The sequence below is a fragment of the Martes martes genome, assembly GCF_963455335.1.
Source record: "Martes martes genome assembly, chromosome: 1".
NCBI classification, from domain to species: Eukaryota; Metazoa; Chordata; class Mammalia; order Carnivora; family Mustelidae; genus Martes; species Martes martes.
Window position 1 is genome coordinate 84658140 of NC_137888.1, and position 26075 is coordinate 84684214.

The 26075-nt window shown below is 39.2% G+C and overlaps 1 protein-coding gene across 1 annotated transcript in view; it reads left to right on the top strand.

Moving 5' to 3' along the window:
- Positions 1 to 279: 279 nt before the first annotated feature.
- The window catches only part of PPM1L (protein phosphatase, Mg2+/Mn2+ dependent 1L), a 292725-nt gene continuing 266929 nt past the window's right edge, over positions 280 to 26075 (top strand). Inside the window, exon 1 of the mRNA XM_080802905.1 lies at positions 280 to 1462. Coding sequence (XP_080659031.1) covers positions 1064 to 1462 — 399 coding nt within the window. The 5' untranslated portion in view covers positions 280 to 1063. The remainder of the gene's footprint in view (positions 1463 to 26075) is intronic.

Below are 26075 nucleotides of genomic sequence, written 5' to 3' on the forward strand. Positions count from 1 at the left end.
TAGCTCCTGAGAAAACCGCCGTTCAGAAGACCAGAACCAGTATTATTTTGTCCTGGGAGTCCGCATAAGGAAGGAAAGGCCATCTACTGGACCTAGAGAGCGGACGCGCCCCTTTTCTCCCCCTCGGTTCGTCGGAAACGCCCCGAGCCGCCAGCGCGCTAGCGGTGGCGGAGCTGCCTCAGTCTTTGACAGCTCGGCGCGAGCACCTCGGGCCTGGAGTCCCAGCTCCCGGGGAGGGGCGGGGCGGGGCGAGTGCGCGGGGCGGGGCGAGCGCGGTCCGCGGCGAGAGGAGCGAGCGCGCGAGCCGAGCGGAGCGGTGCCGAGCCGAGCAGGGAGGTACTGGGGAGAGGCAGGCTGAGCCCGCCGGCCGCCTGCGGCTCAGCGCGGATCGTCCTGCGTCGCCGGGCTCCGCGTACCCCCGCCTCTGCCCAGGCTCCCGCAAAACTTTTATTCTCTGGGGCTTCCCGGGGTGTCTGAAGGAATCGGAGCGCTCGGCCGGCTCTGCGCTCCCCTGCCGCGGCGACCGAGGGGACGTGCATCCCTTGCCCGCCGGGCTCTCGCGTCCCGCGCCTCCTCACCTGCTGCTGATCGTTCCCCAGAGCGGCGAGGGGCACCCGCGGAAGGGCCGCGCGGGCCCCAGCGCCCCCGAATTCTCCCGCCCACCACCGTAGACTCGCCCGGCGCAACTTTAACTTGATTCCTCTAGCCCATCTCGGGCACCAGCGGCTGCAGCCTTGCTGCCACCGCTGCCGTCTCGGCCGCCGCCTCACAAAGGGGCGCGGGGAGGGGAGGCGGCGCGGTTCGCGGGCACAGGCGCCGGTGCGCGAGGCGCGGGCCTCCTTGCCGCCGAGGCCAGGAGACAAAAGGGAAACTGCCTCTGTTCGCCGTGCGGGCTGGGAGCAGCCTGCTCGTCAGCCTCCTGCCCGGCTCCGCGAGTCTCCTCCCCCCTCCCTCGGCTGCTGCTCCGCCTCCCTCCCCGCGGGCTGTCCCCGCAGTGCTCCGGGACCCGGCGAGCCTTCGGGGCGCGCGTCGCTGCTGGTGGCTGGGGCTGTAGCGATAATAAATGATAGAGGATACAATGACTTTGCTGTCTCTGCTGGGTCGCATCATGCGCTACTTCTTGCTGAGACCCGAGACGCTCTTCCTGCTGTGCATCAGCTTGGCACTGTGGAGTTACTTCTTCCACACGGACGAGGTGAAGACCATCGTCAAGTCCAGCCGGGACGCCGTGAAGATGGTGAAGGGCAAGGTGGCCGAGATCATGCAGAACGATCGGCTTGGGGGGCTCGACGTCCTGGAGGCCGAGTTTTCCAAGACCTGGGAGTTTAAGAGCCACAACGTGGCTGTGTATTCCATCCAGGGCCGGAGAGACCACATGGAGGACCGATTTGAAGTTCTTACGGACCTAGCCAACAAGACGCACCCGTCCATCTTCGGGATCTTTGACGGACACGGGGGCGAGGTAGGAGTTCTCTGGGGTTTTGTTTGTGTGGGTGTGGGTAAACAAGAGGACGTGTGACCAGCGGGGTCGGAACTGGGTGCGAGGGGCGTGGTGATGACCTGGTGCCGGGCTGGACAAAGACACTAGATCCAAATGTGGCTCAACTTGCTAAAAAATACTGCTGGATCCAGACCTCTTGGTCTCAGTGGCCATTTAGGGGGAGGGAGGTTCGTCCACAATCTATTTTGTGCCTCATAATTTGTGAGGTTTCTCAAGGCCAGAACCCAGCAAATGACTGTGCTGGTTTTTCAGGGAGAGTTTCTACTGTGAACTTTGGCCCAGGGCTTCAGCGCCCCTGTTCTAGGTAGGGTTTGAGGCTAAGCGAGGCACAAAGAAGGAAGAAAATATCTTTGATTCTTTTTAGGGAAAAGAGACAAAATCTGCAGAGCCGAGTCAGTGAGAGAGTTCATTGAAGATGAAGGAAGCTCTGACTCCTTCATATCCCATTTTCCTAGAGGAGGAACCCGAAGGGCAGCTCCGCGCTTCTTCACAACTCCATTAACTTTGCAAGTGCAATCGAGCTAGTTGACAACGGCGCCGCCTGCTTTTAGCAGGATCGTGCCACGGGATCGGGATGCCTCCGGCCTTTGCAGAGGTGGCAATGCCCGCAGAGGCGGCGGTGCCCAGATCTCGCCCGGGCGCCCTGGCCGGCGTGGGTGCGCAGGCATCTCTCTGCTTCTAAAGTCCCTTATTTGGGGTTCATCTGGGGCAAAAGATGATGTTAGAGGCCGGTTGAGGTCCCTCTGCCGCATTTCTGCGGCACCCTGATTGAGTGCCCGGGCTCAGATTTCCTGGAGGTCGGGGCGAGTGTTGGCTCTGGTCCTTGGGCAATGGCCCAGGGGAAGTGAGTGGCAAATGTGGCTCCAGCGCCGAGCTCCCGAGTACATCAGGACAGCAACCCCATCTATCTCAATTGGCAGTTTGTAAGACTTTCAATGCTGCGTACTTTTTTTTTTTTTTTGCAGGATACTTTCTTACTCATATTCCCTCTGCCTCCTTTGTCACCCCTTCTTCATTAGCACCCCCACCCCCACCCGGCTCTGTGCCGGCATCCAACTTTCCCTCCAACTCTCATTTTAGTTCTTCTGGTCTCTGGTGGGCTCTAGGGAATGCCAGCAGTTCATGCTTTTCAGTATTTGCTTTTCCTTTGGCCTTTGTTTTGGGTGAACATTGAGAAAGCTTTCAATTGGTTATCTTATTTGCATTTTGTCTTTGATACAGTCACTTCACTCACCACTCTGCTAATCTTTTGAGATACTGTATCTGCTTTAAACCAACTTTGTCAGGGATGACAACTTAGTTGGAAAATTTATTTGGTAGAACTGAAATCAATTTTTGCTGTTTTCTGTCCAACCTAGCCCTATGTTCTGTCTTTCAAAATGAAGGTTTCTTACTGGTTGTAATTTTGTAGCTTTTTTTGTAGGGTGGGGTTCTTCTCTCCTTGGTCACAGGGTAGGTAAAAGACCCGAAATTAATTGAGAGAGGAGATGTTCTGTGCTTGGGTAAAAACATATTTAAATGATAATGTTCCCAATAAAATGACTAAATTGTTTTCTTGGTTTGATCAGAATGTCTATATTTTCATTTTATATGCCTAGACTGTTTTAAATCATTTAATAAAGCTTATATTTGTTGTATATTTTTAAATTAAAATTGGGCAGCTGTGAATCTGCTTCTGGTCTTAGAAAGCACAGTTTTAGTTTTAATTTAAAGGTACAGATGTAATAGTAATGTTGTGAAACTTTGGGCTGTACTTGCGTGGATGTGATGTACTGACATATTTTGAGCCTGCATGTGTAAGTGAATGACTTTCTTAAATTTTCTTTTAAGTTGATATTCTAAAACCTGAAAGTTGCGAATCTAAACAGATTTCAGGTTGAAAAATTTCCAGTACTATCTTCTGGTAAATATATCATCCAGAAAAGGGACACGGTCAATGTCATTATGTAAATAGAAGAATTTTTCACATATAGGTCCCCTCCTTAAAAATAGAGTAATTGTTCTATCTATAATCTCCTATAATATGTGGCCAGTTCATTCATCTTGGCTTTGTTTTAGGGCAAAATATGAAAAGTAATGTAAAAGATAGTTATTTAGTTGCTATTGGGAATGTGATAATAACACATAATATTAGGTAATTTATCTCTTGCTTTTTCTTTCATTTAAGGAAAACCCCACCATCTAATTGTTTTCTTTTGTGTTGTTTTAGCTCCTGTAATATTCACCAGAGGAGGGTGCCGCTGTTTGATTTTGCTATAGAGGATAGTTGTCTCCTTGCAGAAAAGAGGAAGCTTTTTCTGAACTCCCTATTATTTATATATGTTGTGTACATAAGATAAATGAGGACTTTAATTTTACTTCTAATAATTCAAACTATTAAGATGGTCTATAAAAATGAGGGCTTATCTACAATAGTACTGCTTTTTAAATGTAGAAAGGACCTAAGCCACCTTGTATACCTATACTTCATCCCATTTTTTAGATGAGATATTTGTTGATGGGCTTAAGATGTGACCTTCTTAAGGTTAGTTCAAGACCTTCAGTTTGGTGATTTTTATATTAAACCACTGGACAAATTAGTTTGCATATTTACCTTGATAAATAGCACACTGGGGATACAAAGGTGAATGAGACAGGATTCCTGTCCTCACAAAGTTTCAGTGTAGTGAGAAAGATCTATATAACAAAAATTATAGTCATGATGTGCTTAGGGTGTTATGGGAATACTGAGTAGGGACATTTAAATCATACTGGGAGGTGGGAGGTCCAGGGAAAGACACTTTGAATAATTTACTGCAAGTTAAAGGCACAGGTTTTGATTTGAGATCTGGCTTTGAATCTCTGCTCTGCCTTATACTATCTGTGACCATGGACAAGTTACTTAATCAACTTTATCTGGGAGTTATTAGTCTGAGAAATAGGGATAATAATGCACATAAGGTACACATCTATCAGTTGTATTATACATACCGAGAAAAATACTTAATGGTTGTGGAAGGATGTGGAAAAGAAAGCTTAGAGACCAAGAAGTCTGCACTGTTAGGGCAACAACATCCTAGAAAGAGAGACTGTGTATGTGAAAGCTGCAGTTTTGATCACTAGAAAGGCATATGTTGGATATTGATAATTTATTAGGTATTCCTCAAACTCTATATTTCTTTGTTCTAACTTATGGTAAACTGATTACTAATTTGGGATTCCAGGTATCTTAGCATTGGGGAAGCAGCATCCTGGCTTCTGGTGCAAATTTTCTGATTAATGGAAAAGACTGTTCTCTATGATTAATTAATAAGTTGGTATTCTAATTTGCACTTCAGCCTCTTAGAATGAGTTGGTACCCTTTAGTCTATTCAGTTGCGTATTTTTGACAAAGATGTATCTCTGGACTTCTTATGCTGAGGACCAGACTCTGGATAGCTGTGACTTCTACATGAATGAATCTTAAAGAGCTTTGTCTCAGTGGTCCGATAAACCAGCTTCCTCACTTGATGCTGTTGGGCCTTTGAGACATTCTAACCATGATACTGTGGGTGGATGGTTGATTCTGTGTGTGTGTGTGTGTGTCTAAAGCTATGGCTGTGATTGTTTTTCTGTATAACAAAAGATTTAAAAAGATTGAAACAATAAAAAGGAAAAAATACTCAAATATACCAACCGATATGGAAAGGTTATTTTTAAAATTAAAAAATAATTTTTATCTAGGAAAAAGGTTTGTGTGTGTGTGTGTCTGTGCTTGTCTGAAATTTTTATCTACAGGCAAAAGGTGGGTGGTTTTTTTTTTCCTTTTTATATTATGTAGAAGAAATATCACCAGTCCTTTGAGGCAACTTTGTCAATGTTCATGGCTGAAATCTATCTGAAAAAGCAGATGGTTATGTGCTCCCTCACTACTTATCAAAGGTCATGGTATCATACAGTTGACACATAGGTTGGCCAGTGGTTAAACTTAGAGTTCCACACTTGGCATCAGAGAAGTTGTATTTCAGATGCTTGTCGGGGGCTGCAGTCTTGAGGCTCAGCACTTCTTGGAAGTTCAGAGACGAAACTGCTTATGGAACATTCCCTGAAGGATACCGAGAGTCTACTTCTTTAGATCATTGGTTCTTAACATTTCTTGAGTCATGCTTCCCTTGGAGGATGTTATGAAACTACAAACATAGCCCAAGAAGAATGGACATGAGCATCAAGTTTTCTTTATAATTTTAAAGATAAGTGGATGCATGAAGCCTCTGGATTTTAAGTTGGTTCAGGTAGAATAAAATCTGATTCTGATAAATCTAGACCTGCAAGGAGCTGTGTACCTGGACCTCTTCCTTGGCCTGATTGTCATCTTCTCCATCATTTGCATTTCTTAACTTGTGTGCTGTCCTTTGCCTATGAAGGTTGTTACGAAGAATGGTCTTCCCACAGTTTTCTGAGAAATCAACAGCAAAGGTGTCCTCAAGGACTTCATTTGTTGCATTATATAGTATCCTTTTTATGAGGAGCAAGAGAAAGACAGTTCTTTGATAGCTTCCTGTTTTTATCTTAAGAATTGAATCATGTGACTGATTGGATCATCCTGTGTTTGTTGGCTACTAGAAGTGTTAGAGCCAAATCTCTGACCTACCTTGAACAAATGTGCAGATTTTTATAGAATACATTGATTTGGTATATAAAATCTCACTCCCAGGACAGCTTATCTCTCCTACATTCAATTTTCCTTTGTTTTATTTTTTTTCTTTCTCTTCTGAGATATGTCATTTTATCTTGTTGTGGTATGTGTATTTATTTAGGTTTCATTGGATTCTTTCTGAAATAAGATATAGTTCTGAATAATTAAATTATGAGTAGCATGATGAATGATCTGCTTTTCAGACATTATAGGTGCTATTAGTAAATGTTGAGCTCCTACATTACCAAGGTTACAAGAGGCCTGTGGATTTAATGTGGACAAATGCCTTTTGATTTAAGAGAAAAGTCAGATTACTTTGGTTTAAAATGATGTATTGATATTTCTGCCAAAAAAGGAAGGGTAGTTTCCCCTTTAGTCAGCCAGTTCCCATGCCTAGGAACCTATTTGTAGGTGAATGTAGGATCATGACTGCTGACCTTGGTGCACCTTCTGAACAGATTCTTCAGAAATTCAGTTCAATTAAACCAACATTTTCTATATAGTTGGACACATGTGGAAAACAGTGTTATGTTCTCTATGATCCCTAAAGGTGAATCATTGCATTCTCTGCCCTCAGAGAACATTCCATCTACTTGGACAGATGAGCTTCTTAATAGCAGAGCTATGAGGTGGGGTCAGGCCAACCACAAGAGGGTGATGGCTTGACTGAGGGAGCTTGGGGAGTCTTGGGTAAATTTGAAGAGGAGCTGACTTTCGATTATATCCTAGCATTTCAAGAGACAGAGATTAGGCGGAGGGAGGATGTGAAGATGACGTTACAGGTTGACAGAAAAAGAAGATGTTATAGAGGAAGTAAAATGCAGCACAGTTGGAAAAAACGCGGGTAGCCCATATGTTTAGAGCAGGCTTTCCTCAACTGCTGTTATTCTAGAAGCCAGTATCTATTTTTTTTCCTTTTTGAGTACCCTGTATTTTGAGATAGTCAATAATATTTTTTAGATTGACTTAAAAAAATTAAGTATATTTATTTAAAAAAGAACTTCATATCAGCACTGTGAGTGGAAAAATCATTAAATGAAGTTTTTGGCCTCTAATCTGCTAAGAAGCCATCTCCATTATGATGGAGTAAAGTGATTTTAATTTTAATTTTAATTTAATTTTATTTTAAAAGAGTAGGATTTTTTTTACATTTTTAAATTTTATTATGTTAGTCACTGTACAATACATTATTAGTTTTTGATGTACTGTTCCAAGACTCATTGTTTACATATAACACCCAGTGCTCCATGCAATATGTGCCCTCCTTAATACCCACCTCCGAGCTCAGCCATCTTCCCACCCCCCTCCCCTCTAAAATCCTCAGTTTGTTTCTTGGAGTCCACAGTCTCTCATGGTTTGTCTCCCCTCCAATACTCCCCCCTTCACTTTTCCTTTCCTTGTAATGTCCTTCATGTTATTCCTTATGTCCCACAAGTAAGTGAAAACATATGATAATTGACTTTCTCTGCTTGACTTTTTCACTCAGCATAATCTCTTCCAGTCCCATCCATGTTGATGCAAAAGTTGGGTATTCATCCTTTCTGATGGCTGAGTAATATTCCATTGTATATATGGACCTCGTCTTCTTTATCCATTCGTCTGTTGAAGGGCATCTTGGCTCTTTCCACAGTCTGGCTATTGTGGACATTGCTGGTATGAACATTGGGGTACATATGGACCTTCTTTTCACTACATCTGTATCTTTGGGGTAAATACCCAGTAGTGCAATGCCAAGTTATAGAGTAGCTCTATTTTTAATTTTTTGAGGAATCTCCACACTGTTTTCTGAAGTGGCTGCACCAACTTGCATTCCATCCAACAGTGTAATACGGTTCCTCTTTCTCCACATCCTCTCCAACATTTGTTGCTTCTTGCCTTGTTAATTTTTGCCTAGAATGATTTTTTAGAAGGTTCTTCTAGTCTCTGGCTGCCTCTAGAGTCTCACTATCTGTTTTGCCTTGCTTTTTATGAACAAAAAAGTAGCTTTTAAAATTTAGTTTTTTTTATTATTTTTATTATTTATTATTTATTATTATTTTTTATTATTTATTATTTATTATTATGGAACTAAATTTTTAAAATTTAGTTCCATAATAAGAGGAAAGTCAGGCTGCTTCCTCCTGTTCCGGGTGGAAGGCACATCTAGTGATGCCACTCTTTGAAGAACTCTGGTTTGAAACAGCTTTCTGCTGTGACTTCTGTGGCAGCTAAGATTTCATTGTCACACAGCTTCATGGGGAGGAACCCAGAGTTATGGGCAGTTCCCAGTGGTCTAGCAGAAATCCCACCCCCATTTCTAATGCAGGTAAATGAGAAGACGTTAGAGTAATAAACCTGAATCTCTTCTAGCTTAGTTTAAAAAGTAAATAATTCACCAGTTTTGGTACTTGAGTCGTTATTGGTCATAAAACCAAGCTCAAAGATACAGAGAACAGATTGGTGATTTCCAGAGGCAGGGGGAGGCATGGGCAAAATGGATGAAAAGAGTCAAAAGGTAAAACATTGCAATTATAAAATAAATAGGTCATGGGAATGTAATGTACAGTGTGGTGACTATAGTTAATACTATTGTATTACATATTTGAAAGTTGCTAGGAGAAGAAACCTTTAAAGTTTTTATCTCAAGAAAAAAAAATTCTGTAACTATGTATGGTAACAGATATTTACTAGATTTTCATTTCAAAGTATGTGGTGATCATTTCTTAATATCATTTTTCAATATGTATAAATATCAAATCATTATGTCATATGCCTTGAACTAATGTAATGTTGTATGTCAACTATACCTCAATAAAAATATACTTGAAAAACTCAAAAAAAGTAATATTTTTATTTTGAGTGCTAATATTTGAAATATTTGATTATTCTTTATTTCTATTTTGAAATTTAACCACTTCAGTAATATATTTTTGTGGTGTAACTTTTATTACCATTTGAATAATCCTATTTAGTGGATATATCTGTAGCAAGTTAAACATATTTAAAAATAGATTGACATTAAAATTATGAAAGTAATACAACTACATGATAATGTAGAAAAGAAAAGGAAAAAAATCACTCAAAATCTCATCCTCTTGTCTTATCTGTTCTTTTGATATTGGTGTATTACTTGCTCATCTTTTTAAAATATGATTTTAAATATATTTTTACATTGTTATAATGATGTACATATAGTTTTAAAATCTTGGCTTTTTTTCAGTATTTGTAAGCCTATGAACATGAAGTTGTTTGCTCCGTAATTCTTTATTATATTCCTAATGTATTTCTTAGTGATACATTAATATTTTACTGTATAGATATTTGATAAGTAACTCAGTTGCTTTCTAATTGGTATACATTTAGGTAGCATTAACTTTTTATTATTGTAAATGACATCTAATAATAATAATTATTATTATTTTTGAAATTATAGTAATTTTTGTGTTTCTACTGTAGTTTGGATTATTTCTCCAGGGTGGATTTCTAGAAGTGGGGTTTCTGGATCAGAGGAGAAATAAAGAAGCCACCATTATTGGTAGTAATAGTAATAATAATAATAATGGCTGACATTTATTGAATATGTATACTACTTTCAGGCAGTATTTAAAGTACTTTATATGTATTATCTAATTTTAATGATCATAACAGTGTTTGAGGTAAGTACTATATATATGTATAAATTAAGGCACTGAGAAGTTAGGTAATTTATCTAGAGTCTCTTGTAGCTCATAGGTGGTGAAACTAGAATTTCAAACTGGGATTCTGATCTAGAGCTGTCTTCAAACTCTATGCTATCAGTTTAAACTCCATGAATCTTGTAATCTGGGCAATGATGTGTGGATAGCATTGTTAGGTGAGCAGTGCCTGGTCTTCACATGTTGCTCAGTAGGACTTGGAGTTTTTCATTTGACTCTGACCGTCGTTCTGTGACATGTGGTATTGTTGTTGAAAACTCGATGCTGGAAATCTTGGTAGGTAGAGCTTATAATTGGCTAAGGAAGTCCTACAGTTAAAAAAAAAATTAGGGTCAGAAGTCAGCAGGTGGTGACTCACAAACAGCCATTCTCATCCACTCCCCTTCTTTGCCGGCAGGATCTCTGTCCCATTACAGAGAATCTCTAACATTTTTGCCTGTTAGTTCATGAAAGGCTTGTGTAGAATATACAGTGGCATTAACATAGCCATTTGCAAAAATGATTTAGGTTTTATTTATTTTACTTTAAAGTACCAAAGGCTTGACTTCAAGATAAATATGTAGTTGTGTGTATGTATTTGAACAATTTCTTTTTATACTGAAGAAACGTTTTTTTAGAAATAAAATAATTTAGTCATATGTAAAGTTATTAATTTTAAGTAGCAAATTATTATTTTTTCATTTGTTTGTAATATCGAGTTGGTATGTTTAGTTTGAGTAGATACTGTCTTCTGTTTCCATTCTAGAAGGCTGCTTCATACATTGTTCCCTTAGTCAGCCTTAAGTTGAGCCCAAGCTTTGGTGATGGCTAGTTATAATCTATTTTTAATACGAATCTTCAAAGGTAAAATTTAAATAAACAAAGGAAGCCCATCATTTAAAAAATAGTTAATGGTGCTACAGTACCTTTTATAGCTTTCTTTTATAGTTATATGTCATCCCGGGCGCCTGGGTGGCTCAGTGGGTTAAGCCTCTGCCTTTGGCTTGGGTCGTGATCTCAGGGTCCTGGGATCGAGTCCTGCATCGGGTTCTCTGCTCAGCAGGGAGCCTGCTTCCTCCTCTCTTTCTCTCTGCCTGCCTCTCTGCCTACTTGTGATCTCTCTCTGTAAAAAAAAAAAAAAAGAAAAAAAATTATAGTTATAAGTCATCCCTATAAAGCACTTTAAGTATTCATGTAGAGAAAAATTATACATATTGATAAATTGATGTTCTTTCAGTAAAGTTGAAGTCTGTGGTATGAAAATCTGTGCTTAAAAAGTGAAGATATAATAACATCTGAAAAACAAATCTACAAAGTTTGATCACTTTGATCTTTCTGGAGAATTTTTTTTCTCTTTCTCTATTTAATGAAAATAAGACTCAATTTAATGGAACCTTAGCTGCCTTCAACTTGTCTAGAATGAGGGAAGGTTTTGGTGGTTGATTCTGTTAAAAAATGAGACTGACTTACTTTCCTCCATTCCTAGAGGACAAGGGAGTTCTTGTCTGCTACTGGGCACAAGCCTCCTAATGGTTAAGTCTGGGGCTACTGCAAATAATTATGTAAAATATTCATTGTACAATGATACCAGATAGATACAGTTCCTAATGTAAAAAAGAACTGTCTGCTCCCCAAGTTAGGCATAATCACTTGGGAAGGGTGCCTTTTTCTAACTGGTACCAAAGTGAAAAAGCACCATAGCGATAGTCTGTATTTCTGAGACTCACATCTTTACCATACCGTCCATCATTATTGCCCTCCTTGTTCTGCTCCAGGATTGAGCAGCTGACAGATAATCTATGTGTCTTAGTTGCTAAACCAAAGACCAGTTATCCATTGCACATCATGTCAGCAACCGTATGACTTCCCTAGAGAAGTGAACACTTATTTGCATTTGCTCTTCAATATGAATATTCCAGATTTTAGTCATTATAAATGTGACTGGGGATTTAATGGTGAGTAGGTATAAATCTTAAAGACTTCAAATTGTATTTTTAATAGGACAGTCTATATTCAGCACTACTCTTGGACAGTAAAGTTCTTCATCTAAAAACATTTAAGGGGCTCCTGGGCGGTTCAGTGGTTACACGTCTGACTCTTGATTTCAGCTCAGGTCATGATCTGGGGGTCCTGGGATCCAGCTCCCTGCTCAGAGGGGAGTCTGCTTGTCTCCCTCTCCTTCTGCTCCTCTCCCTACTCTGTATCTCTCTTAAATAAATGAATAAATAAATCTTAAGAAAAAAATAAAAAATTTGTTATTTTAGTTATAGAATTGCCATAGGGCAAAAACTTTTTTTTCTGATAAGTATATACCATTTCTTTTTAATCCATTATGTGCTTTCAAATATCTTTTTAGTTAACAAATTAACTTACAGTTTAATTCGTCACTGGGCATTTTCTGATCAAATAAGTCTCTTACTGACACTTGAATTTTCTGGAAATTGAGACGTAGTCAGATTTTTTGTCATACAGTTTACCTTTTTGCTCTCTACAATATAGAGATGAATTTGATGTAACAACTGGTTTGCGTATATATGATAAATATGACTGACCCAGAATTTGGGGTTAAGAAGTTTCTGCTTCTCTTTTATTTAAACACTTAGAGGTTTTCTACTTTTCTGTTTAGGAAGAAGATATATTTTTTCTCTAGATAGGCCTGGCAGGAATCTTGAATTGTCATGTAATCCAAATATAGTCCTAAAGCTTCACAGCTACACGGATAATCTATTTTTAAAGACTTTCATCAAGGAGATCCCATACTGTCCCTGGAGAATTTTTTTTCTATGGTCTTTTCTCTCAGGAAATTCATCCTTATATATGAACTAGTTCCCTTTGGTTTAAACCTATTTCTCTTAGTTTGGCCTCAACAGAGATATATTAGGATTAGGTTGTTACCATTTATATGTCAATAAGATTGTGGTAATCAAAAATCTTCTTCCCCTCTTATTAAATAAGTACATCAAATTTATAGGAGAAACACTCATCTCAAAGAAAGGAGACACAAGGTAATTTTACCAAAGACAGAATAGTTTCCAGATGATCAATAATAGCTTCTCTTACTAACGAGCTATTTTGGCAATAAAGAAAATGTCCTCTTCAGGTTTTACAGATTGGTTAGTTTTTTTTTTTTTTTAATATTTTATTTATTTATTTGACAGACAGAGATCACAATCAGGCAGAGAAGCAGGCAGAGAGAGAGGGGAGGGAAGCAGGCTCCCCGCTGAGAAGAGAGATGATGCGGGCTTGATCCCAAGACCCTGAGATCATGACCTGAGCCGAAGGCCGAGGCTTTAACCCACTGAGCCACCCAGGTGCCCCAGATTGGTTAGTTTTGTCTTTTGTGTCCATTGTCAAATGCTTAGGCTATAGGTGGAGTATATTCTAGCTGGACATTTACATGGTATATTACTTGGAAGATTTTGGTTACAAATGACAAAAAACTCTGGTGGAAGCAGTTTAAACTCTAGAGACATTTATTATCTCACTTAACAAAAGGCCTGGAAGTGTAGTTATTTACAAAGTTGGTTGATCAAGTGGTTCAATGTCTTCAAATCTTTATATAACTATATCCGGAGACATAAAAAAAGAAATTGTACCTGTCCTGTGTTCTTAAAGCTTGAAGAAACCTTTCTAGAAACACTCCTACATCTTTAGGCCAGAATTGTGTCCATGCCTAAACCAGTGACTTGGCTGTGGGAATACCATCACCATGGTGAACTCTGACCCGACATAATTCATCTTAGTCTGGGGAGGAACCCAGCCTTCTCTGGAGGTCAAGATAGCTTCGAAAGGGGAACAAGGCTAGAGTTTTGTTGGCTAGGAAGAAGGGGAAGTGGGAATAGTTGTTGGGTGGGCCACACAGTTGGGAAGGGGCTTCAGAGAAGGTAGCCTGGAACATTTCTTGTCTGCACGTTAACAGACTTAGTGGAGACTGTTGCTGTGAAGTATGTAACACTGACATGAGTTAAAAAGAAAGCTTTAGAAGACTTTAGAAAAGGGCAAACCATCTTAGTTTTGGATTGGCTTTGAGGTGACTTTGCTTAGAGCTGAGATGTAAATTTGGTTAAGGGCCCAACAAGTCTTAAGAAACTATTAGGTAGTTTTCTAACTCAGATTTTCTCTCTGTTCTGTATAAACCAGCAACAGAGAGTGCCCAGAGTGACTGGAGAACAGCAAGGTGCTTTTTGCTCTAGTATATGACTCTCTGTTCAGTACAGGTACCGCTGCTGATGAATGTGGAAGTATCCCAGCAGTTCTCTTGTGGGCCATCCATTTCTCTTTTGCTACCTTCCTGCTTTAGACAACGAATTTGTTCAAATTTGGTAGGATTTTTGTCTCTTAATTACTGGTTATCATAAGTTTTGTTATTTTATTTTAAAATATTCTAATCTGCTCCAGGCCTGAGGGAAGAGATTCCTGGGAGGGTCAGAATTTTTGTACACATTTAAGAGGGGGACAGCCTGGAAGTGGTCTGGGCTCCAGTGAGAAGGGAGGGCATTAAAGTCTTCCTATTTTTCTGTACGCTAATTTAGAGTTTTTGAGTTTTGTGTTTGAGGTTGAAATACTTATCCTGCTGCTACTGCTATAAATTGATTACAATAAGGCCATCTTTTCATAATGTTTTCCTGACTGTTGATTACCAGTCTATAGAAATGCTGCCTGACTAAACTTCCTGTTTAGTTTTGGTGGCTTTTCTGGTGATTCATTCTCTCTACTTTTTTTTTTTTTTTGTCTTTTAAGAGATATGCAATCATATTGTCTACAAATAATGTAATTTTATCTCCTGCTTTCTAAATAGTTATACTTTTTGTTTTTGTTTCCTGCCTCTTTGCATTAACTAGAACAGAATAACATTCTGTAATACACATTCTCTGAGTGTTATGTTCTTGTATTTGAGATTATTGAAAAAGTTTGAGATCAGGGAAATGTGAAATGGCTTCGGTTTATGGATAGTAAGGCTAAAATATCTTTACTGATATAATGAAAGATGAAATTCAAAGGTTAATTAAGAGTCAAAGAAGAAAAGATATTCAAGGTATGGTAATCGAGAGAATGAATGATCACAAAGATGGACTAGAACTTGGTGTAGATGTGATGCTGACAATTAGTGTGTATTGATTACCTGAAAAGGAGAACACTGTCTTTTCTGCTTTGGGGAAGAATCATCATCACTAGATCCATTTCATGGGAATGTCCCAGAAAGCAATAGTCTAAACAATAAGCACAGTATCTAACCATATATTGTGCTTTTACTGATTCTGCAGGTTGTGAAGACCTAGCAAGATACACACAGGACTATCTTCTGTTGGTTCTCGAGAAGTGGGAAGTCTGGGGCCATCTTGCCTTTGCATTTCTGCTAGTTTTGGTGAAGGTTGTCCTTATTTTCTCTAGAACTTCCTCTGCAGAAAAACCTTGCCCTATTTCTATTACCTGTCTTGTAAGGAAACTGCAGCTGCTTACACAAGGTTCTCATCCTGAGTAGGGTTAGGTAGTATTAGTGTACAGAGATGAAATCTTAGGTAAGATCCCTCAAATTGCCCGTGAAGAAGAGTGTGTGATTTTCACCTCTTACTCTGTAGAATTATATGTAATTATAAATGTGTAACTACATATCCAAAATAATGTATAGTACAGAATAAAGTATATGCATATAAAATATAGTTTCATAGTGTTTTAAATGATAAGAAAAGAGTATCTTGAGTTTGTGTAAATTTGTGAATAGTATGGTTTCACTGTGCCTCTGAGAGATAATAGAATAAGAAATTGATGAATATTTTGAGATTTTCAGATGATGACAGGGACTTTTCTTCTTTTAAAGAGAGCATATTGTATATTTCTATGTGTGATCACTTTGAGAAAATTTAGTTTGTTAAGGATACAAAGCAGCATATAAATATGTGGCTTTTGGAGTTGGGAGTAAGATTAATTTATCCTGATTATTTTTAAAGTCAGTTTTAGAAAGATAATTATAATGCCATATTGAGTGCTTTATTTTTAATCTAAGTGCCAGCCACATCTTTGACACCAGATGGGGGATATGGAGATGGGCACTTAGCCCAGTAATTTATGCTCATAAATATATACAAAAAGTTTACACTTGCTGTTTCTTTCTTGCCTATGGCTTGAGACCCTCGGAGGTTTTATTCTCCAGTGATTTCAGAAGAGAGACCTGTCGAGGATTCTGACCATTCCCATTTTCCTGGCATCCCTCCTGAGTACCTGATAAGGTACCTGTAGGTCTAAACTATTTTGATAAATGTCTGGCCATGAGTTTGTCTAAAAGCGAGACTCTCTGAGCAGCAAAGAATTCTTGGAAAAGAAGCTTTTATTTTACAGGATCCAAGTAGCTGCTGCTAAAGAATCATGCGGGTAGAGAACTGAGAACCTGACAGTAGCCAGAGAATTCTCTGTATCTTCTTATTAGAGCCACACAGAGATGGAAATTGTTTATCCCCAAAGGATTATGTAATGCAAACAGTTTTAGACATGAAAGAGTACAGGCAGGCCTGTACTTCGGAAACATTGCTTAGGAGGGCATTCTCTGACGAAGAGGACAGCTAGTTTTTTTTTTTTTTTCTTCTCTCTCTCTCAAAAATAAGGTAGTAGTGGAAGTGCCCTAATGATGTTCCCAGTTTACCAGAGAGAAGCCCTCATCTCCAGCCTTTGTGGTGACTTTATATTATGGGGATTAGGACATGCACCTTCTTCACTTTTAAAAATTTACCATTGTTACAGTATTATCTGATACACAGTGTATATTCAAATTTTGCCTCTTGTCCCAACTGTTTTTAAAAATAGCTGAGGTATGATTGGCATAAAATAAACTGCCTATGTTAATATATATGATTTGATCAGTTTTGCATATATTTGTGAAACCATCACCACCATCAAGGTAATGAACATATCCAACACTGTTTAAAGTCACCTTATGCCCTTTGGTCATACCTTTCTTCTGTCTTTCTTGAGTTCCTCTCTCCATCCCTAGGCAACCATTAATTTGCTTTCTGTCCTTATAGACTTAGTTTACATTTTGTAACATTTTATATACGTGGAAATGTACAGCATGTACTTTTTTTTTGTTTTTTAGCTTTTTTCCCCACTCAGCAGAATCGTTTTGAAATTCATCTATGTTGTTGCATCTATCAGTAGTTGATTCGTTTTTATCACTTACTATTATATTGTATGGATATACCAAAATTTGTTTATCCATGCCCTTATTGTTGGACATTTGAGTTGCTTTCAGTTTTTGACTGTGAACGTTCATGTAGAAGTCATCGTATGGACATAGGCATTTCTTTTTTTTTTAATTTTTTAAATTTTTTATTTTTTTTAAAAGATTTTATTTATTTATTTGACAGACAGAGATTACAAGTAGGCAGAGAGGCAGGCAGAGAGAGAGAGGAGGGAAGCAGGCTCCCCGCTGAGCAGAGAGCCCGACGCGGGGCTCAATCCCAGGACCCTGAGATCATGACCTGAGCCGAATGCCGAGGCTTTAACCCACTGAGCCACCCAGGCGCCCCAGGACATAGGCATTTCTCTTGGGCAAATACCTAGGAGTAGAATTTCTGGTTAATATGCTAGGTGTATGTTCATTTTTTTAAAAAACTGCTAAAATATTTTCCAATGTGGTTGTATTATTTTACATTTCCATCAGTAATGTATGAGAGTTCTAGTTGCTCCATATCCTTGCCAGTCTTTTTAATTTTTGTCATTCTAGTAGTTATGAAGTGGTTTCCTAATGTGCATTTTACTGATGACTAATGATATTGAGTACATTTCTAATGTGCCTTTTGGAAGATGGCCTGAAAATACTGAAGAATAACTATCAAATCTTGGTTTTCTTGTGAAATCTGACTTTGGTCCTTGCCTCCATGATGTGAGTGAAAAAAGGAAAGAGGTAAAAGGGATAGGAGTGATGAGACATGGCCCTCTCTCACTGAAAGGAGAAAGGCTTAGAAGTGCAGCCCAGAAATGAGAGGTCTTGAGAGGCTGCATAAAGTAACCAATAAATCAGGTGAAACAAGAAGAGCAGAAGAGAAAGATTAGGGCCTGTGACTACTAAAGACAGCTTCTATTATCAATTATCTATCTATCTATCTATCTTCCTCCCTTCCTTCCTTCCCTTTTTTTTTTTAAGATTTTGTTTATTTGTCAAAGAGACAGAGAGCGCGCTGGCTCGTGCACAAGCAGGGGGAAAAGCAGGCAGAGGGAGAAGCAGGCTCCCCGCTGAGCAGGGAGCCCAATGCAGGGCTCCATCCCAGGACCCTGGGATCATGACCTGAGCCAAAGGCAGACTTCTAACCCACTGAGCCACCCAGACACCCCATTCTTTCGCTTTCTTAAATCTACATGTTCTCGTATTTCAGATTAAAAATCTGAATGAGATTTAAACTTCATTTGAAAGCATACACTGTCGACATAGCTTCCACTTTCTTCCTACTTACTCATTTGCTCTTCTGACACTTTTTGAGCCTGAGGGATTTTTTTTTTTTTTTTTTTTTCTTCTCAAGGTTTCCAGGGATCTCCTATTTGGCATGCAGGATGGCCTCTTTTCAGCCCTTACCGTTTTCTGTAGGTTCTGGCTTTCTTCACTACCTCTGTCTTCTTAAGACTCATCTTCTCGACTTTGATGACAACACTTACATTTTTTTTGCTCCTTCTCCAGTGTCTTTGAGGGTTTCACTTCCTTCATGAACCTGGGTTTTGAGGAGGGCTATACTCAGAGTGCTGGTCCCAATTTGTTTGCACCAGCAGTTTCTACGGAGTCAGCCATAGGAAGAAAAGCATAGAGCTTTCCTTCCCGTCTTAAGCTCATGTCTTTGCATTATGACTTAGTACTTTCTTTCTGGATATGACCGTGATAACAATCAGTCTGAAACTGTAGTTGCTTTTTATGTCCCTAGATTAATTTCCTCTCTAGATTTGTCTTTTCCTCTCATGGTGCTGTCATTCTCCTAGTCTCCCAGTCTTGGAATTACCATGTCATCTTTGCTTCTTCCCTCTTCATTCATGTCTGTGAGACTTTATTTAATACCTTTCATCCCTGTCTCCATCTTTATGTTTGTACCACCACCATGCTAATTCAGCCTTTCATCACTTCCTGCTGGGATTGTGACAGTGGCTTCTTAACTGTTCACTCAGTTTCTAGTCTCTCGCCTGTCCAATTTACTCACTGATATCTCTGATGGATCTGGCTTCTCAACTCACTGGGTTATACATTGTTTCTTTTTTAAAAGTCTATGGTTTATACCAACCATGATTTATTTCTTTGAAAAAAAATATTTTTGGGGTTCTCCTACTGGCATCCCTGACTACTTTACCTTATGCAATCTTATCTTCTGTGGCTCCTCTACACAAAACTCTGCACTACAGCAAAAATGATCTCTTATTCCTTGAATGCCTGATGGATATGTATGATCACTGCTGCTCCTTTGTCAGCTCTATTCCATGCTCTGAGAGAGTTCTTATTCCTCTTCCCATATCTGGTGTCTTGTCCTAATTTCCAGGCTCCCCTCAATTTCCAGCTCTTTCATGAGTTCCTGCTTGGTCGTGTCAGCTTTAAGTAATCATTCCCTCCTTTGAACTTATTGTCTGTGATGGGCAATTGGACATTTTGCATTCTTTTTCATTTTTAAGGTACTTTTTCTCTCCAACCAGAGTTCAGCTGCCTTGAGTCTCAAGCCTCTGATGAGTTCCTGTGGTGTGCCTGCCCTGTCCCAGATGCTTGCATTTATAATAACAATGCCTTACAGTAATTCTAGAAAGAACGATGCCTAACAAATGAAAAGGAAACACCAAGTTGTATGACTGCATTTTCTATGTCTTGTGTGTTGGAAACCAAAGGGCTCTGCTCATTCTGGCTTTTGAGTGCCTGCAGCAGGTCAGGTGCTTTCACTGATTCTCTCTCACTGAGTCCTCATGGTTTTTTGAGGCAGTTGTTACCCATTTTACAGTTGGGGATACTGAAGCTCAGATGTCTTTGTGCCCAGGCTTACACAACAGCTAAGTGGCAGAGCTGGGATTAAGATATTTTCCGTGTCTGTCTGAGTTGAAAGCCCTCCTCTTTTCTGTACCACACTGTCTTTTTGCAGGGATGGCTTGGCAAGGCATTCATATGGGGGTCATCTCTGAGATATCTTACACTTTGGATTATCTGTAATATTTCAAGTATATGGGAATGGAATCAAGTTGAGATAAAATAATTTACTTATACTATTCACTTGTATTTACTTTCCTTGTTTCTTTCATCAACTCTCAGGGCTTATGCAGTGTATAGTCCACCTAGAAGTCCTTTAAATAACGACCAAGGAAAACACAAATTAAGTATGGAGAATTCTGCAGTATAGCCTAGGCAAGTGATTTTCACGTGTTTGATAGGTAACTATTTCTGGTTGTAAAGCAGAAATCTGGGGAATTGAGGCTGGCTCCTCAGAGGAAGCCAGGCAACATTTCAGATTTACCTCAATGTGCCCTTCAAAAGGTGGTTCAATTATTTGGTTAGTAGTGTTATGGATTATAGGACGCTAGTCATGCTTCAATTTTTAAATGTAAGTACAAAAGAATACGTCCTAGAGCTCAATTGAAAACGAAGTTCAATCTCTAGGGTCTCTCCCAAAAGCATCATGCAAAGTAATATTGTACATAGTATTTAGTGACTATCAGAGAGTGGGGAAGTGTAAATGAACAATTTCAGCTGCCTGGGGGTGGAAATAGTGATTCATAGACTTAAGATTTGGAACTCAGGATGCCAGTGTGTCTCAGTTGGTTAAACATCCCACCCTTGATTTCTGCTCAGGTCATGATCTCTCAGGGTTGTGAGATTAACTCCTGCCCCTGCCCCCCAAGCTCTGAGCTGGGTGTGGAGCTTAAGATTCTCCCTCTCCCTGTTTTCTGCCCCTGCCCCCCGCCACCCAGCACTCCCCCCAAAAGACTTGGAACTCAAACATTCTTGGTTTATGTTCAGTCAAAGATAAGAGGCATCAATAAGTTGTATGAATGGGAAACAGTTATTGATAGTGTGGGAATACTTTTGAAAGAAATAGAAATCATCAACCTTATTTTATTTTATATAATGTCATCAAAATATACTTGTTTCCTCTGTGCTAATTATTGAGTTCATGGAATCGCATTTTTAGAAAATATTCAACGTGAGGGAGTTTATAGAATTCTCATGTGCAAAAGGGACATTTTCTACTTTGGGGAGCCTTATGAATCATATTGAAAACCATAGTAATTCACTTCTTAACAGTAATGCCATTAGCTACCTCTTTCTCAGCTCCTCCAACCATGGGAAACAGAAGTTGCTTTGTGGTTTTTTTCACCCATGTAATTATCACTAATCATCATTTCAGAGAAAGATGAGATCTCAGGATGAAAACATGATATTTCCTTGGCAGTATTGCATCTGAGTTGAAAAACATTTTTACTTTCCTGAAATTGGGTAGAAGTTATGGGTAGAGATGTTTAGGCTAGCATTATGCCTGCTTTTGCTTATCGGTTCTTGTACGTCTACTTTTGGATATACTGCACCACCTCTGTGTTTTATATATATACAGAGGGGACTCCATAAATGTTTCTTAAATTAATCATTCAGTATTTGTCTTTTTGTGACTGGCTTATTTCATTTAGCAAAATGTTCTCAATTCATCCGTGTTGTAGAGTGCAATAAGATTTCCTTCCTTCCTTTTTTTTTTTTTTTTTTTTTAAAGATTTTATTTATTTGAGAGAGAGAGAGTACACAAGCAGGTTGGAGGGCAGAAGGAGAGGGAGAAGCAGACTCCCCACTGAGCAGGGAACCAATGTGGGCTCAATCCCAGGACCTTGAGATCATGACCTGAGCTGAAGGCAGATGCTAACCCAACTGAGCCTTCCATTTTAAGGCTGAATATATTCTTTAGTATGTACCTACTACATTTTGTTTATCCATTCATCTGGCAATGGATATCTGGGTTGCTTCCATCTCTTTGTTATTGTGAATAATGCTGCTATGAACATTGGTGTGTAAATATTTCTTTGAGGTCTTGCTCAGTTCCTTTGGATATATACCTAGAACTGAGATGGCTAGATCATATGGTAGTTCTATTTTTAATTTTTTGAGGCATTGCCGTGCTGTTTTCCATAGTGGTTGCCCTATTTTTCACTCCTACCAACGGTGCACAAGCATCCTACTTCTCTAAATACTTGCCAAAGCTATTATTTTCTGTTTCTTAAATAGTAGCCATCCAAGTGGGTGTGAAGTGATACCTTGTGATTTTGATTTGCATTTTGCTAATGATTTACAATGTTGAGTATATTTTCACATCCATATCAGCCATTTGTATATCATCTTAAGAGAAATGTCTATTCAAGTCTTTTGCCCATTTTTAAACCAGATTATTTGTTTTTTGTTGTTGAGTTTTAGCAGTTTTCATGTTCTAGATATTAACCTCTCGTCAGATATGATTTGCAAATATTTTCTTTTATATTTCTAAAAATATTTTTGCAACTTTTGTATTGATATAATTTCAAACTTACGGAAAAGTTACAAGACTAGTACAGGGAACTCCCATATAACCTTATTTCAGAGTTACTATTTTTTTGAAGGAGCACCTGGATTTCTTGACATTTTGACATTTTGTTGAGTCCTTTAAACAGAACGAATGACTTGCAGCTGTGGGAGATGTAAAAGTGTAAACACAGTCCCTGTCTGAATATGCAAAACAAATAAGGATGTTTATAAAGCAGCCACTGCAGATGAGAATAATACAAATAAGAACAAAAGTGAGAGAGGGCCAAAGTAAGAATAACTTGAATTATTAGAATTAGAGACCTGTCCCAGTGTTTCTCAACATGGGATTATTTTTTTCCCTAGAGAACTTCTTTTTTTAAAAAGATTTTATTTATTTATTTTAGAGAGAGCATGCACACACATGAACGAGCAGGGGGAGGGGCAGAAGGGGAAGGAGAGGGAGGGTGCTGACTGGTGCTCAGCAGGACCCCAACAGAGGGCTCGATTTTGTGACCTGAGATCATGACCCAAGGTTGTGACCTGAGCTGAAACTAAGAGCTGACTGAGTTGACCTACTGAGCCACCCAGGTGTCCTCCCCTAGCGGACCTTTCGCAGTGTTTGGAGAGGTACTGGTTGTCACAACTGCAGGGTATGGGAGAATTTGCATTACTGGTGTATAGTGCGTAGAAACCAAAGATACAGCTAAACATCCTACAATGCACAGGACATCCCCATACAATAAAGAAGTATCCAGCCCAAATGTCAGTAGTGCCAAGGCAGAGAAACCATGCCTTATCCTTGGGAAGCTGACTTTGCAGAAAACCTGTCTCGAGGACTTTGAAGGATTCGGGCCCAGAAACTCTCTCAAACGCATCAGAACACTTGAATAACACAATGAAGACTGCCTGGTAAAATAATAAGGTGTGGGAAAGTATTTTCTCCTTTTTGTGCATAACCCACAATAAGAGGGCTTAGTTCCTCTGCTTACTATACATTTTCTGTAGTAAACAGTCTAAAAATGCTTTGCCCGGCTTTATTCTGTATTGCAGTCACTTATGTATGGCTAACATGTTCCTGTTATTGCATTCTTTTCTTTGCTACTTTCTGCTATTAAAAAAAATATGTATGTATACACACACACACACACACACACACACACATATATATATATATATATATATATATATATTTTTTTTTTTTTTTTTCCTGAAGAAAGCCAACAGTACTATACAAAAGATCCTGAAGCTTAGAGAAAGCAAGCAGAGGTGTTGAGGGAATGTGCTTTAGATGGCTTCCTTTCAATACTCGGTTCACTGCAGAAGAGCTAGGTGTCAGTTCTGTTTTATCACTTAGTCCAGTAAGTTGGGAGAATAAAAATAGCATGGACTTCGACCTACTATAGGGCTGGGTTTGAATCCAGGCCCATTCCTTACTAGCTGTCTGTATTGCCTTCTCTGCTAGGGGCATAATATCTGCTTCACTGAGTGTGAAGGGCAGTGGGGTACAGTGGTTAAGGCTGTGGACTCTCATACCTAATTGCTTGGCTTCAGATCTTCACTCAGCTACTTCTAGTTGTGTGCCCTTTGTTAAGTTTGTCAACCTTTTCTAGACCTGAGTTTCCTCATATGAAAAATGAGAATAATTATATTAGTATTTACCTTATAGGGCTGTTATGACGTTAAATGAATTAATAAATGTAAAACACTCAAAGTGATACCTGGCACATAGTAGGCACAGTAAATGTTTGTTTTTTGAGGTTTAATTTGAGATAAAGAATGTAAAGAACTCTGTAGTGTCTAGCAAAAGCAGGTGCTTGATAACTAACTGGTTTTTCAAAATTTAAATTTTAGTAGCTGACAGCTTATTATAATATAATGCCATCGTATCAAAATTTCATTAGCTGCTGAAGTTAAATTAGCAGGGATTTGATCTTAAGAAGTCTTCAGGATCCAAAAGAAAACTGGTCATTCTTTTGTTTCTTACTTGTCCCTGGCAAAGGCTCCTTTGGGCCCAGGTTCAAAATGTGCTTAAAGAATTGCAGGCCTAGCCAGACTTTTGTGGAATTACAAGGGGCAACTAGAACAGCCGCTTGAGTGTGTGGAGTGGTGAGGAATGTTTGGGTTAGAAATAGCTGTTTTTTTAGCCCAGTTTTTGTGAAAGCCCCCTTGGTAGGAGGAAGTAGAGAAATGGCAGGAAAAGTTTGATTGTTTTTGAACTCCCTGTTTATCCTTGGGGTGTGGGTGTTTCAGGTGTAGGGGTCTTTTCCTTGACAGCATAGGGGGTTTAGAGTCACTCAAAGGTCATTTATAGTAGAACCAAATATCCTGCTAGATATTCGGTTGTGGACATAGTTATAGAGCACACATGGTCCAGCCCTTTTTTAAAATATGAGAATATGTTATCTCATTGTAAGATAAAGTGTATGTAAAGGGTTTAACCTGGCACTGTAGTGCTTTATTGAGAGTTAGCTGCCATCATCATCGTCCTTACTCTTAAACTTATGTTTCAGTTTAGTTAGGAACTATTAATACTTATTAATATTAATAAGTAAGGAACTATTAATATTTATTCAGAAATTCTGTTTCCTTTTTAAAGTTTTCATTTTTTATGGACATATATATGTTCAAAAAAGTGCATGTCATATTTCTACAGCTTGATGAATTTTCACAAACTAAACACATACATGCCTTCAACACTTAACTCAAGAAACAGAATATTACCAGTGTACCTCAGAAGCCCCACTCCTGTTCCCTTCTTGCCATTATCTTTTAGTTTTTAGGAAAAACCCCTGTTTTTCTCTTTAGTGACATTCAAAGCTACTCATGCGTGGCTTTATGTAAACTCTTAATAGCTATGGCTGACAGTTATAGCTGGCCTCATTACGTGCTTTTATTTTCTTATGGTTTAAAAAGTACATCTCCTGGAAAGGGGTTTCAGTCCTGCAGGCTGTTGCATTTGAACATGGATAGGCTAATGATCTCGTAGATCGTCCTCTGCAAAGAGGTGATGTGTTCTTTGCTTTTATTTGTCCATACTGTAGAAGTACATTGAAACCAGAAAGTTGTCCATTGTACTAAAAGAAAAGGAAATTGGCTTAGCTGCACAGACCTCTTAGATGTCTTCTCTAAAAGCATTCCACACTCAAAAGAGCTCAAGGCACATAAAAGAAATCCTATGCTGGAGGAAGATGGCACAGGGCTGGGTGCACTTGTGGGTGCTCATCTCCTGTCATCGAACAAGGTGATGAGGCTGAGGGACTAGCTACTTCTGGAAGTAATGGACTTTAGTGTGTTCCCTTTGCTTTGTCTGGACATATTAGAAAACCATGGGGAATTTTTCAGAAGGCAGCTTCTCAGAGGAAGAATAAAAATAAGGGGGTTGAGTTCGAGGCTCTTTGTATCTTCTTTTTGAAATCAAAGTACTGATCACATTAACTCTGAAATCACCATTAGTCTTGTTTTGTATGTCTTGTTTAACTTTTTTTGGGCCCAGCTAATGGCTCTGCTAAAATATTGTACATGCATTTCAGAATGTCATTAGTCATTTTTGGCCAGTGTTTTACTTCTTGAAATTCATTAATTAGCTTAAAAAATTAAGATATAATTCATATACCATAAAATCTACTCCTTTAAAGCGTGCAGGTCAAGGGATTTTAGTATGGGTGTTTACCACCACTATCTCATTCAAGAGCATTTTCTTCACCCCTGAGAAGAAACCTCTACCCATTAGCAGTTACTCTCCACATTCTATTTATTTAGTTTTGCCAAATAAATGTCATT